The sequence below is a fragment of the Leguminivora glycinivorella genome, chromosome 10 (assembly GCF_023078275.1).
Source record: "Leguminivora glycinivorella isolate SPB_JAAS2020 chromosome 10, LegGlyc_1.1, whole genome shotgun sequence".
Classification (NCBI taxonomy): domain Eukaryota; kingdom Metazoa; phylum Arthropoda; class Insecta; order Lepidoptera; family Tortricidae; genus Leguminivora; species Leguminivora glycinivorella.
The window spans coordinates 5,346,812-5,361,445 of record NC_062980.1 but is presented as its reverse complement, the minus strand read 5'-3'; the positions used below and the strand labels follow the sequence as shown (position 1 = coordinate 5,361,445).

The following is a 14,634-nucleotide window of genomic DNA, read 5'->3' as shown; positions in this document are numbered from 1 at the left end:
ATATATATTCAATATAATACCTCCGCCACACTATGGCCCTCGCGCTGCCGCGATGTTGCCGTCTCCAGCTACACACTGCCCTACTCGCGCGATTAATCGCACTAGGTTGTTGCCGGCCCATTGACTCGCGCCAAAAAACCGACAAAATAGGGAGCGGTGGGCATCACGAGGAGCATGGCGAGTAGCGCGGCCACACTATGCCTCTGCCTACTCCCTCGCTACTTCCCACGCCGCTCGTCGAGTGTGTGGAAGAGGTATAAGAATATGATGCTATTACAAAAACAATAAGAACTGTGTAAATGTAGGTTCTCTTACTAGAATTATGTGCCTGTAAAGGTGCACTTGCATTGAAAATATTTCACCTTTACGGCAATTATTAGTTAGTTAGTTAGTTTTATTGGGCCATTGTGCCTATTTTGTGTGAAATAGACTAGGTAGCACTTACTATCACAATAAGTTATTCTTATGAGAACATTGTTAACCTTTTAACCTGTTTGAATTTATCACAATAGTATGAAGATTTGTTTACATTAGATTGCAGCAAAATGAACACAATATTGTTTTATCATATACATTTTCGCTCTATGGCCGTTTTAACTGTATATTACCTGGAAAATATGTCTTACAAACAGTTCTCAATATTGGCTTCGGTTACCGCGATAGTTACTGGATGAATTGTAAATTGATTATACGCGATATAATCCGTTTCCGTAGTTTTTTTTCAACAGTTTTTATTTTAAAAAAACCCCTAAAGGGATTAGTTTGCCTTTGTACTTTATATCCTGTGTCATATTTATGTTTTGTGTTTTGTACAATAAAGAGTTAACACATACTTTTAGAGCTTATTATTTTTGTCATTGCTACATACTATTACTTATTTTGCAGGAATCAGAGACTGGTCTGTACGTGTCGCTGGTGTCGTTCCTGGGTTTCGGCCGCAACTATGTGGAGCAGTACTTCCAGAAGACAGGCAATGCTGTATTCCTGCATATTCGCCGGGAGAAAATACCAGTAAGTTACATATCGTCACTACTTTGAAAAAATCTCGTATCTCACACTGCTCCTCAAAGTTAAAATGCAGTAAGTCTCTATGCGTTCCATACATACTTTACAATATTCTTTTCATTGACAGAAGAAGATACATGTTTTTTTCAAAGTAGTGACGATATCCTACCAGATTACATTAGCGGCCTTTATACAGTCGCTCTATCGCGTGAGAAACAGCAATCGTGTGTGAAAGAATGCGCGTGTAAAGATGGCGGGAGCGGAAGGGAATACCGCGCGATTGCATTCATGAGAGTGGACGCGCCAATCGCGCCATTCCGTGGTTGAGGTTGTGTATTACACGTAGAGTTCATTCGCACTTCGCACGTGAAAGACGGCGGACAGACTTTAGTAAAACTGTGAATTGCACACGCTCCAAGACGCGCACGTTTCGCGCGTGCGAATGAACGTTGAGCTTAAAAAACTAACAAAACGTAATCGCGCACGAGGTCCGCACAGGCTTACCCGCGCGCTATCCCGTACGCTCCAAACAATGCGCGATAGAGCGACTGTGACGGCCTAGCCACGACATTGGTCTAAGCGCGACAGCGGTGAGCGGCAGCCATACGTGCGAATGAAAAGTCCTATCGCTGTGTCTCGCTCCAATGTATGGCCGCCGCTCACCGCTGTCGCGCTTAGACCAGTGTCGTGGCTGAGCCGTAAAGGCGGCTATTGAGAGTAAATTGAGTTATCATACTGTATCTGTTATTGGTATCATTGGCCTTAACTATGTAATGCTGTCTTTTTAGACATTTACAAGAAATAAATACCTGTAAAGTTGAAAAAAGTTACAAAAGAAACTCTTGACGTTAAGGCCACCCACATGTCTGAGTCGTAGGCGTTTCATTCACTGATATTGCATTACGTATGTTGCCGATAGTTGACATGTATGTCTTTCTATAAAAATAATACTAAATGCCGAATGCGGGCCTGTAGACGCTTAACTTAATGGCACAAATCAGCACTATACCTGTCAAATTGTTAAATACATATTTTTTTCTGCATCAATAGGCAGGTACACACAGAGTGAGCAGCGTCGCGAGACTATATCTTGGCGTGGCAACCGTCTAATGCAGATTGCATCGTGATATCGTAGAATACTCGCTCTGTTCGGACCCAGCCAATTATCCTCCTTTTATGCTAACCAATTGTTTAATTTCTTAGGTACCAGAACCAGAACAAACTGGCGACGGTCCAGAAAAGAAGATCACGCGGTTGGCCATAGGAGTGGAGGGTGGTTTCGACCCCACCTGCACCAAGGCCAAATTCACCTACACTGACCACTACAATGTGGTTGTACTGCCTGGCTTCCATACATTCCCGTGGCCGGATCCTTCACTGCCTGAACAGGTGAGTCAAAAGCTAGATAGTGACAACTTGCCTTGTCGCGCGCGAGTCCATACTTGAAGTCGCGCTTGATGTACATTCCCGTGGCCGGATCCTTCACTGCCTGAACAGGTGAGTCAAAAGCTAGATAGTGACAACTTGCCTTGTCGCGCGCGAGTCCATACTTGAAGTCGCGCTTGATGTACATTCCCGTGATCTTTCACTGCCTGAACAGGTGAGTGATAAACTAAAATGGGTGCCTGAGACCTGTTGAAGGTGGTTGATCCTACTTGCAATTGGTCGAAATTCACCTACAGAGCCAACTACTACATACTTAGTCGTGTAACTTGTGTATTCTAGCTTCCATGAGTTATTGTGGCTGAATCATACACTTCCTGAAACTTCCTGTTTTCTAGACCCTTTGATCCCAGAGGGTGGTTTAGACCCCACCTGTTAGAAGCCAGAATTTACTTTTCTTTATTGTTAGCACAATGTGTGAACCTTGGAAAAGTTTCATTCTGAGGCCGTTTTCACATTATCCGATCCGATATCGGATGTCGGAAGGATTTCAATAGAAAAAATCCGATATCGGTCCGACATCCGATATCGGATCGGATAATGTGAAAACGCACTGAGGGCGTCAGTTAGTGTAACATAACTAAATGATGTTATTCACTACCTACATAAAATGCTCTTAAATCTAAAAAGATATTGATAATTCAGTTGTTTATTATCCTGGATTGGAATCCATTCCATCATTTGGCTATTTGTGTTAGTGACTAAGAAACAAAAGTTTACGTACCTAAGTTCGGCAAATTTCATTGAGGTAAGCAACTAAGTTTACAAACGACATTGTTGCAGGTGAAGAAGTCAGTGCAAGCCGTAATAGATGCAGAGTCGCCCTTCAAGATCGCGGAGATGAACGCACTCGCGGGCACGTGGGACGGCGAGGCGCGCGAAGTCTCTGTGTAAGTGTCACTTTACCTTTACTAAAGTTACAGCTTGATCTAAAGCACAGTAAAAGGACGACTCAGTAGTTAATCTCTGACGCGATAGACATCCTCCGGTTTCGCATGTACTCGCTGAACCTCGCTGCGTGCGAGCGCTACTCAAGGAAAAACCGCGCGGCGCAACATTTGTTAGAAGAATTATTACTGGTTTTATACTGTGTCTAAAGTCAGTGTAAGCCGTGATAGACGCGGAGATGAATGTACACGTGAGACGGTGAGGCGCGCGAAAAATCCGTGTATGTTTCACACTTTCACTAAAATTAAACATCCCTCAAGAGTTCATTCACTTTGTACATACACTAACAACTCAAAAAGGAAGGGCAGACTGCGGCCTATTGGTTAACGAACAAAGGACAGGTTGATGTAGGTATTATTGATTTTTGAACTAGATGGCGACACATGTCAAGGATACGAAATTAACAGAACCGAGCGAAGCTCGGTCGCCCAGATATTAACAAATAATATACTAACAAATTGTATAATTCTTATTTAATATAATGATCATTTTTTCGAATAACTTTTATTATAACATACTCTGTGTATAATGCTTATTTCCGATAATAAATAAATTGTATAACACAAATGCTTTCTAAAGCACAGTTAGAATAATAAAAATATAGAATAAATTAGATCCATAATTTACCAGAAAAGTAGATTAGGTTAGAACTGTGACCCCTACACACAACGCGCTACTACCAGAAAAAAATAGGTTAGGTTAGGTTATAACTGTGCCCCTTAAACATATGTACTGCTATCAGAAAAGTAGGTTAGGTTAGGTTAGAACTGTGATCCCATCAAAAAAGAATTAAATTAATTCATGAAATGTTTTATACTGTTTGCTAGTTATATTATACTAGTAGTATATCAATAGATAGTTATACCATATAACGGTTATTATAAATAAGTGTTATACGAAATAATCATTATACAAAATAAAAGTAGATATTTCGTGGTTATACCAAATGTTAATTATGTCAAATGAATGATTATATCCTTTAAATATACACCAAATGTTGTTATATCAAATGTTACTATACCAAAAAAGTTTATACCAATCATTACACACCCCAAACTTACGAATGGCCACCGTACCACAGGAGAGCTACCATACTTACCAAACCATGCACATGTAGGCTGTTCGGCTTCTCTCGACAATCTCTTTCGTCTTGATTTATTTATCTATTTTCCTAACTATAACTATGTTTTATCACGATTTCTCCTTCCAGACACGCCGTAAGCCTGAAGCAACTGGACAACGGTGTGAAGATCCCGCCCTCAGGCTGGAAGTGTGCCAAGTGCGATCTGACCACCAATCTGTGGCTCAATTTAACTGACGGCGCGGTGCTTTGCGGCCGGCGGTTCTTTGATGGCTCCGGCGGCAACGAACACGCGGTACGAACATTCAAGTGGCTAACGGCCCAGCCACGACATAGGTCTAAGCGCGACAGCGGTGAGCGGCAGCCATACGTGCGAATGAAAGGTCCCATCGCTGTGTCTCGCTCCAATGTATGGCCGCCTCTCACCGCTGTCGCGCTTAGACCAATGTCGTGGCTGCGCCATAATACAAAAAAAAAACCTTTTTTTTGCGTTGAGTAAATGCTTTTACGTATGCCACCCGGTCCGGTGGAACCAGGGGCGATGATAGACTTAGGCCAGTTGCATCAACCACATTTGACAGACACATCATCGTCACGCAGCAGAGGTCTATGGAACTTCCCATAAAATTAAAATTAACGAATGATTTAACGGTGACAGACGGTTTGGTGCAACCGGCCCTAAGCAGTCTAGGACTACCGTCTAAAACCACCAACGAATTCCGTCTCCGCCGCAGTTCGGTATAAGCATTCGACCACGTACAAAAAAACCTGTAAAAAAGTTCGTGTACCTACGTAAAGTTCAAGGAAGCTAGAGATATCACATAACATTTCACTGGTATTACGAGTCGCTACCTATAACCGAAATAAAGATAACTTTCATGAAGTCTGATAATAATAAACCAGGGTGTCCACTTTCTGGAAAGTCAGGGAAAGTCAGGGAAAAGTCAGGGAAGCTCATAGTGGTCATGGAAAGTCAGGGAAAGTCAGGGAAATGATTTGGAGGTCAGGGAAAAACTTGGCACCAAGAAAAAAAATCTAAAAGTACATGACAGCAAAGATGGATTCCCGGTAGTGATTTTAAGGCAACTTAAAATTGTCTCTTTAGACTTTTTATGACAAGTATAGTACTTGGCCTCCATCGCAGTGATTGTTAATGTGAGATATCTTCATGCTCTAGCTGACCTTAATTTAGCTCAAAATCGTAAATGCTGAAAAATCCAGATTATTTTTACATTGCGTGCCCCCACCCACATATTCCAAAATCGCGAAGGGGGTCGGGAATTGTGATTCAGATTAACTGGAAAGTTGTCCCACAATGTCACCACAACATTCATTAGGTAGGTGCTTTTGCTAGGGCGATGTGTACACGACAAAGACAAAGTTACGTCGCTGTCCAAATTCTAAGTATCTATCCGACAATCCAAAACGGAGTACCAAATAAAGCCAATGGCGCAAAACGTCACATAGAGGCGCAATTTTGTATGAGTCAAAGAAGCATAGGAGGATAATCGTGACGATGGCAGAACTTCAAAGCACTCGGAAACCTAAAGGCATGTAGTGGCAAAACACCTAAATAGGCATCCCGACGCTGACAACAAAGAAAAAATTTCGCGCTCGCTTCGCTCGCGTTTACTATTTCTACATAGATAATATATTTTAGTTACTTACTTACTCAATACTTCGCGTGTTCGCGCTCACTACGATCGTAATCTCGTTTTCATTTCAAGCCTGCTTTCCTGACTCTGTTCTACTGATGTGCCGATGGGAAGTTCCCAAAATTCTGAAATTTTCACATAGGAAAACTTCGGAAACTTTCCATACTTTGTATGGATGGAAACATTCAATTTCATAAATACAAATTCCCCTTATCTTTCGTGAAAGTTTCGTGATTTTTTTTTTTTTATTTAAAAGGGGAAAAATTTTCGCGCTCGCTGCGCTCGCGATATTTTTACTATCTTACAGTATCCAAGGGCGCCGAAACTCAAACTCGCTCTACCCTGATGCACGAGCCAGCACTGGTATAGCCAAAAGTAAATGGCGATAACTAAGGTCCGGCCGAAAATCGGGCCGAGATCTCGGTCTCGGTTCTCGGCAAAAATGGGCCGAGATTCTCAGCAAAACCGAGACTGCGGTTTTTAGCTTCCAGTTTGTTACATCGCCCGTTTAGGATCCCGATTTTAGTGATTTTGGTAGGGTCTTTATCGATATTTTAAGCCAAAAACAAACAAATTTAATACCTAGGTATAATTCATAAAAGAGTGTAAAATATTTACGACATTTTGATGTGTGTGGAAGACAACGACGACGCGAAAAATCAAAGCAGCAGGTTAGAATAATACCTACCTTACATGATAGAAATGGCGAATTACGGAATATCGGACGAAATTTTGAGCTTTGTGGATGCTGTTTTGAATTGTTTTAGTAAGTATGGGTTTTCCATAGTCATGTTTTTGATATACATACATACAATTTTGGAAATAATCGCTATCAAAAAAATAGTTCGTGTCCCTTAACTTTGAATCATGTGCCTAAAAATACGTCAACATCAAAGTAAAGCTTAGTAAAGACTTTCAAGGAAAACCTGGAAAACTACCCGTAGAAAACACGATTCGACAAACCTGTTTTATGATTTCTTGCAAAAAATCACAAAAAATCAGGGTATTAAACGCGCGTGTAAGAAATTGCATGCCTCTATAGGCTATGGCGACTGCTTACCACCGGGCGAGCCGTATAGTTGTTTTTGTCACTGACGTAGTCAATTTTGCTACGGTAGATAGGTAAGGAGTGCGGGTAGGTTTGGGTAGTTACGGAACCAAACACTAAGCAGGACCCAACATACTCTTGGTTTCCTGGTGAATTTCGATTATAAAAACATTTTTTTGTAAAAATGGCATATTTTTTTACTGTTTTATAAATTCTCGGTCTCGTTCTCGGCCGAGACAAAAATATCGTTCTCGGTCGGACCTTAGCGATAACTACCAACTACTGATTTTGTTAATGTTAGTTTTATAAAAACAGATATTAAAATTGAATAGTTAACATACTTAGAGGTACAAAAACCGTAGGTTTAAAATAATGAACTGCATTGCAAATTTTAATATTTCGTACGAAATATAGACGGACAGACAGATGCACGAGTAATCCTATAAGGGTTCCGTTTTTCGTTTTTAAGGTACGGAACCCTACAAAAAACTTTTTTTAAGGTTTTTTTTCACGGCAGAAAAAAACCGTTTTTTGCAACCCTAAGCAAAAGTGGTAAAAAAGTCATCATAGAATGAAAATTTGGTCAGGGAAATTTTCTTAAATGGTCATGGAAAGTCAGGGAAAAGTCAGGGAATTTTTTTTGGGTTTAGTAGTGGACACCCTGTAAACATATACAGGGCTAGGCTCCGCTCTCAACATCTGAATATTAATGATTTTTCAGGGACAATTCGATCTTAATTTTGAGTAATATTTATCTTTTAGAGCCTTTGTGATGATACGAACTGTTGTTTAAATGTAGAACACATTATCGCAAGCATAATTGAGCTTTAGTGTAAATTTTATCGCTGTTTAATTAATTCCCTTTTTGTGTGTATGTATTCTTTATTTGCTAGAATCATGGTACAGCTATTACAGATGTCATGTACTATTAGATCCAGCACAATTCTGCCGACTTATGGCGAGCGAATTTTACAATAATTACTTACACTAACATGCATCTATTCTATAAATATTTACAATCATGGATTTGATGAATATCGATATCGTCACTACTTTTAAAAAAACTTGTATCTTCGTCTGTCAATGAAAAGAAAAGTGTAGTAAGTATGTATGGAATGCATATAGACTTACTGCGTTTTAACTTTGAGGAGCAGCGTGAGATACGAGACTTTTTCAAAGTAGTGACGATATGTACCTACTTTAAACTTATTAATGTCGTATAAAAAAAATTACATTATATTAATTCGATTGTGATGTCAATAATTTTATTGTGCATAGTTATTAAGGGCCGGTTGCACCAAACCGTCTGGCACCGTTAAAGCGTTCGTTAAATTTTATTGTATGAGAAGTTCCATAGAAATCTGCTGAGTGACGATGATGTGTCTGTCAAATGTGGTTGGTGCAACTGGCCCTTAATCTACATTTGTTCTCCAGGTCGAACATTACCGCGAAACAGGTTACCCTTTGGCAGTCAAACTCGGCACCATCACCGCCGAAGGCAAAGGCGACGTATTTTCATACGCGGAAGATGACATGGTCGAAGACCCGTACCTGGCTGACCATCTCAAACACTTCGGCATCAACGTTCAGCAACTACAGAAGGTATGTAACTGTTCCTCTATGTTGGAGCGAGACGGCGTGTATACCTGTCTTGCTCGCACCGCGGTGATGTGTGTAAACTCGGCACCATCATGTACAACAAGGTCCCAGAAAGACAAATTATTACATAAATGCACACATAATTTTTGGGACTAATTGCCAAAACAAACCCAAAGATCTCATGAGTCTTGGCCAAATGCCAGGTATAATGCTTGGAAGTGGAAGACCACTGTTTCATTGGAAAAATCAAAATAGAATTATATTGTAATTGCTTTGTAACATAATTTTATGATAATCTGCGGCCGGCTATATTACCTTCGCTGTCTTATTTTTATTTTTTAAATAACCAGACATTTTGGTTCCTTAAGTATAGCTTTTTATCCACAGACTGACAAATCCATGGTGGAGTTGGAACTCGAGCTGAACCAGCGCACCGGCGAATGGAATACACTCCAAGAATCTGGCAGTTCCTTGCAGCCTCTGCATGGGCCGTCCCTTACTGGGCTAAGCAACCTTGGCAACACCTGCTACATCAACAGTGTCCTGCAGGTCAGTGAAAAAGTTATACAGATTATTATGATTTAATATCTGGGCGACCGAGCTTCGCTCGGTTCTATTTTATTATATCACGTCTTTAGAAAAAAAAAATCTTATAAAAAAAAACAAATCTTTATTTCTGGCCGGGATTCGAAACCCTGACACCTGCGATGTGCTTGCGAACATTAAACTGACCTCTTACGACTGAGCTACGCCCAGCCGATTGGCGGTCGGCGAAATTAACGACCATATTTTGCGTTTACTAACGCCAAAGAACAACGCATGAAACCTCGAAATTTCGCGTTTTCCGGGATCTAAGGCACTGGTCCCACCGCGAGCTAGTAATGAGCTATCGGCTATAAAAACGAACGAAAGATAAGCACTCCCGTGCAAATAAAAGAGACACGGCGATTTCGATAGCTCACCGCTGGGCGAGTAACTATAAACATCGCCGTGTCTCTTTTATTTCCACGGGAGTGCTTATCTTGTGTTCGTTTTTATAGCCGATAGCTCATAGCTTACTAGCTCGTGGTGGGCCTGCCTAAGGAGTGCCTAAGGCTAAGCTAGATCGATTTTTCACCCCCGAATAACAAATTTCAGCAAAATCGTTAGAGCGGTTTCCGAGATCGTCGGTATATATAAATAAATAAATAAATATACAAGAATTGCTCGTTTAAAGGTATAAGATAATAGTTGTATTTCCTCACATTTGACGACCGGTCTGGCTCAGACGGTAGTGAGCCTGCCTGCTAAGCCGCGGTCCTGTGTTCGAATCCCGGTAAGGGCATTTATTTGTGTGATGAGCACAGATATTTGTTCCCGAGTCATGGATGTTTTCTATGTAAACAACGCAACATATGATGCAATGTTCCCTGTGTCCAGCTAAGTGCACTGCAGAAGACCTTATAAATGCTATCCCCCGAGGGTTGGAGGTGGCAAGATATTGGCAAAATATTATTTAGTTTATAACTTATGATCCCTTCACACGATAAGAAGAAGAAGTATGTATTTATCTATTTAAGTATGTATATCGTCGCTTAGCACCCATAATACAAGCTTTGCTTAGTTTGGGGCTAAGTTGATCTGTGTAAGGTGCCCCCAATATTTATTTATTTACTGCCGTGGCGCAACTACCCGAAGTGGATCTTGGCTTCCGAGTCTTCAGACACCAAAGTCGTTACTGTTCTGCCGGCAATGCCGTCTCCAGTGAGCCCTAGAGCATTCTGACGGTCTTTGGCCAATTGATGCTCAAGAATATATACGCTGTAGACTGCCTGATCTCCGCCCATCTAGACTACTACTTGCCCAAACCATCAGAGGTCGGCGGCTTCCGTCACTTCAATGATGTGCGACTGGAATACCTGATCTTTAATATTTTTAATTCCACCAAGAGTATATTTAGTCATTATTCTCCTATTAAACATGTAAAATTGGGTAACACACGTAAAATTGTCGAAGGTGGCTCGACATGTTTCGCTCCGTAACGAGGAGCATTTTCATTGAGCACGCGTGATGCCCGATGGTATCCCGAAGCAGAATGCAAATGTCGAGCGACCTTCGACAATTTTACGTGAGTTACCCGATTTTTAACCCCCGACGCAAAAACGAAGGGGTGTTATAAGTTTGACGTGTCTGTCTGTGTGTATGTCTGTCTGTCTGTCTGTGTGTGTGTCTGTCTGTGGCATCGTAGCTCTCGAACGGATGAACCGATTTTGATTTCGTTTTTTTTGTCTGAAAGCTGAGTTAGTCGGGAGTGTTCTTAGGTTCACTAGGGGCCCATTTCTCAAAACTGAAAGTTACAAGTTACAAGCGGAAGTCTCTTTCCAACTTGTCATATTAGACATTGAAAACCACTTGTAAATTGTAACTTGTAGCTTCGAGAAATGGGCCCTAGGTCGCGGTCGGGGGTTTTTTCAAAATTTTAATTTTTTTATACATGTTTAAGAGGCCTTATTCCTAAAGACGAGCGTTTTTTGCAAAATAGAACCTTTTTCATTCAAAATTATAAAGAAACTATAAATGATTATTAAAAAAATGATAATGTTCCTAAAAGTACATATCTTAAGCTAGAAAGTCAATTGGTACTACTTTAAAATATGTCTTTTTATACTTCCGAAAAATCAGTTTTTTCGGAAGACGTTTTCAAATTTCGTAGTGGAATAGCTCGTTTAGAATCGTGATTGTGCTGTTAAAAATGTTATTTGGGGTAATAAATGATCACAATCCTATTTGTTATATCCTGTACGAGTTAGCTAATACTTTGACATTTTTAACCGACTTCAAAAAAGGAGGAGGTTCTCAATTCGACTGAATATTTTTTTTTATTTTTTTTTTATTTTTTTTTGTATGTATGTTATTCGATATCTCCGAGAATCGTTGACCGATTTTCAAAATTTTTTTTTGATCGAACCGGTATAACCCCGAGATGGTCCCATTGGCACCAAGTCAGGGTCTGATGATGGGATCCTGGAGAAATCGAGGGAACTCTTCAAATGTTATAGGCACATGTAATGTTTTTAGTCTATTTTTCAAAGGTACACCAGTATTTACGTCTGATGGTAATAATTTTATGTGGCTGAGCTGATGATGGAAGGTCAACTCCTCAATGGTTAGGAGTTAAAGGATAATTCTTTCACTACTGTACATGTATTCGGACTGATACATATAATATCACTAGGAACCACTAAAAATCAACAAATAAATAAACTTTTTAACAAAAAATAAAACCGCCTTCAAAAATAAGCGCGTTACAACAAGACACGGAGAAACTAAAAAGCCAAAAATAATAAACCTTTCAATTCAGATTTCTTATCGTATTGCAATAAGCTAAACATCCAAATTATAAACAAATCAATTATTTTTGGAGTCGGTACCAGCCTGTGCATGGTTGGGTGGGGCAAACAGGCAATAGCAAGGCGACGAACAGGTCTGGTACCGACTACAAAAATAATTGATTTGTTTATAATTTGGATGTTTAGCTTATTGCAATACGATAAGAAATCTGAATTGAAAGGTTTATTATTTTTGGCTTTTTAGTTTCTCCGTGTTTTGTAACGCGCTTATTTTTTTGGTCTTCCCGAACCCCGGTTTGCATCGTCTTTGGTATTCTGTGAGTCTCACTCATCATGCATACTTACTGCTTACGGCTGGCTACGCCGGTATCTGGCTTAAAATGACCATTGTCCTCTAAGACAGTACGCCACTTTACTACGCTGAGCGACGCCAAACTTACATACATATCATGAGTATAATATTTAAAATAACTATCAATTCCAAATTTCAAATCGATATCATAAGTAGTTCTTGGGATATTTAGTAACGCCAAAGAGGATCGACTTTTATAGAGAGTTACTGACGAAGTAAAATGTGTAATCACAGTGCATAGACTGCCATCTGCACAAGCTTAAAACTTTTGAACCTCAATTTAGACAATTTGGCCATTATTCTTAGCTTGATATGTGTTAAAATGTCAAATATTAATATTATTAGCGCCATCCATCTAGCCGAGCGTCTACCCCAGGTGTAACGCCATCTAGGTCACCGTACCTTTTTCTCTATGGTTCTGAGGTACGTTTTTTTTCTTAGAATTTGTCTGTCTATAGTGTCTAAGTATACGGAGTTACATATGTCTTTGGTAATGTGCAGACAGACAGAATCGCACCGTAAGCAAGGTTGTATTAAAAGGTACCTACAGATGTCCGACAGTATGTAAGTGATAGCCGGCAGCGTGGATGGCTCGTGCTGTGAGTGACGTGATGTTTGGCTTGTACATCTCCACCGTCACCAGCTCGCCAAGCGCCCGCCGGCCTGAGAACAACAAAAAAAATACAAATAATTAAATCGACAAACTATTGAGTGGGAAACCAAAAGCGTGCTCAAATAATTTTTAAGAAAAAAAAACCGCCGCTTTTGGTGTTCTGGTGAAAGAAACCTGTGAATGTTGGATTATGTAGAATAAAAAATACCAAAGTGTAAGTGTGCCGTTCAGTCTGGAGGAGTTCCTGAAAATGTATGCTGTTCTTATAATAATACCAAAGTCACTATAAGTGTGCCGTTCAGATTTGAGGAGTTCCGTCCTGATCATCATCAGCGGTTCCACTGTAACAAATGTCACTGTTCTAAATGAAAATGCATGCTGTTAAAAAAACATACATAGACGAAACCACATAAATAACCGTGAATCATTCAAAAACTCTTATATACATAGACGAATTGAGAACTTTCCTTCCTTGAGATTTGGGGCGGCGGTTAAAAAACAGTACCAGTTTGTTCCGTTGATTTATGCATACATAATTGTCATAGCTGGGCACCGTTAATCAAATAGTTAACTTCGTTTATCGCTAATCCGTTACTAAAAAAGTTAACTTCGTTAATCGTTAAAGCGATACATTTCGACAAATTTAACGTAAGTTAAAGTTAATCGTTAATCCGTTAACACATGAAAAAAAATTAACTTTTCTTTAAATATTTAGTTGCATCAGTATCCACTATAACGTATTATATTTCTGTAAAAGGCCGAAGTACAGCTAGCCTATTGAACTCTAGGCTGCACGTGGAAGGCAGTGATCGCCTGAGCTACTGCCAAGAGCTGTGTCAGGAGAGATGCTGGCGGTGACGGGACTGTTGTGGCACTTTGGGCGGTAGAGGCTAGGGAAGCGAATGTGGTCGTAAATAGGGCTCGAATTTGCTGCCCTATCACTACAACTAGAGATGGGTCGTGGGTAAATACCCAATCTACCCACCCAGGTATTTACCCGTATCTACCCAAATTGACGGGTAGATTCATTTCATGTTGGACATGCTGATTTGTGTTAAAATGGAGATAAATACTAAGTTAGTGGTTGTAATTTTTATACACAATTTAAAACAAAACTGTTCAGTCAAATAGACAATTAAGTTTACAGATATTTTAATGTATATTTTTAAAAATAATTAAAAAAATATGTTTTATGTGTGCTTTTTAGATTGTATTTTAATTAGTCGTATTTATACGATCAGCAATTTCCGTCAACTTTGTACAATGCCACGTCAGCAAATTTTAATTGATCCTATTTTGTTACCAACATTTAGTAATATAATTCGACTTTCGTAAGATATATACAGGATAATTGTTATAATTAAGAAAATATAGATACTAGAGAACCTTAATGACGAAATAAAACTTAATAAAATCTTAATTCATCAACAAAATCTTGGTAACAAAATAGGAATTAATAAAAACAAATTTAACTTTTCCCTTAATTTTTGTACAAACTTTTCGAGAACTGCTGCGATAAAGATAAACTTCCTAGTACTGGTTGGAGGGGGTTATGGTGGGG

General features: G+C 39.7%; 1 protein-coding gene across 2 annotated transcripts in view; it reads left to right on the top strand.

The window, feature by feature from the left end:
• The window catches only part of LOC125230293 (ubiquitin carboxyl-terminal hydrolase 5), a 40,320-nt gene that overhangs the window by 1,788 nt on the left and 23,898 nt on the right, over nucleotides 1–14,634 (top strand). The window contains exons 2-7 of one of the 2 annotated variants that reach the window (XM_048135413.1): nucleotides 886–1,011; nucleotides 2,209–2,394; nucleotides 3,232–3,338; nucleotides 4,607–4,772; nucleotides 8,615–8,782; nucleotides 9,167–9,328. In XM_048135413.1, the coding sequence (XP_047991370.1) occupies nucleotides 886–1,011; nucleotides 2,209–2,394; nucleotides 3,232–3,338; nucleotides 4,607–4,772; nucleotides 8,615–8,782; nucleotides 9,167–9,328 (915 nt within the window). Of the gene's footprint in view, nucleotides 1–885; nucleotides 1,012–2,208; nucleotides 2,395–2,471; nucleotides 2,503–3,231; nucleotides 3,339–4,606; nucleotides 4,773–8,614; nucleotides 8,783–9,166; nucleotides 9,329–14,634 lie in introns of those variants that run through there. The other variant, XM_048135414.1, reaches the window with a different exon arrangement.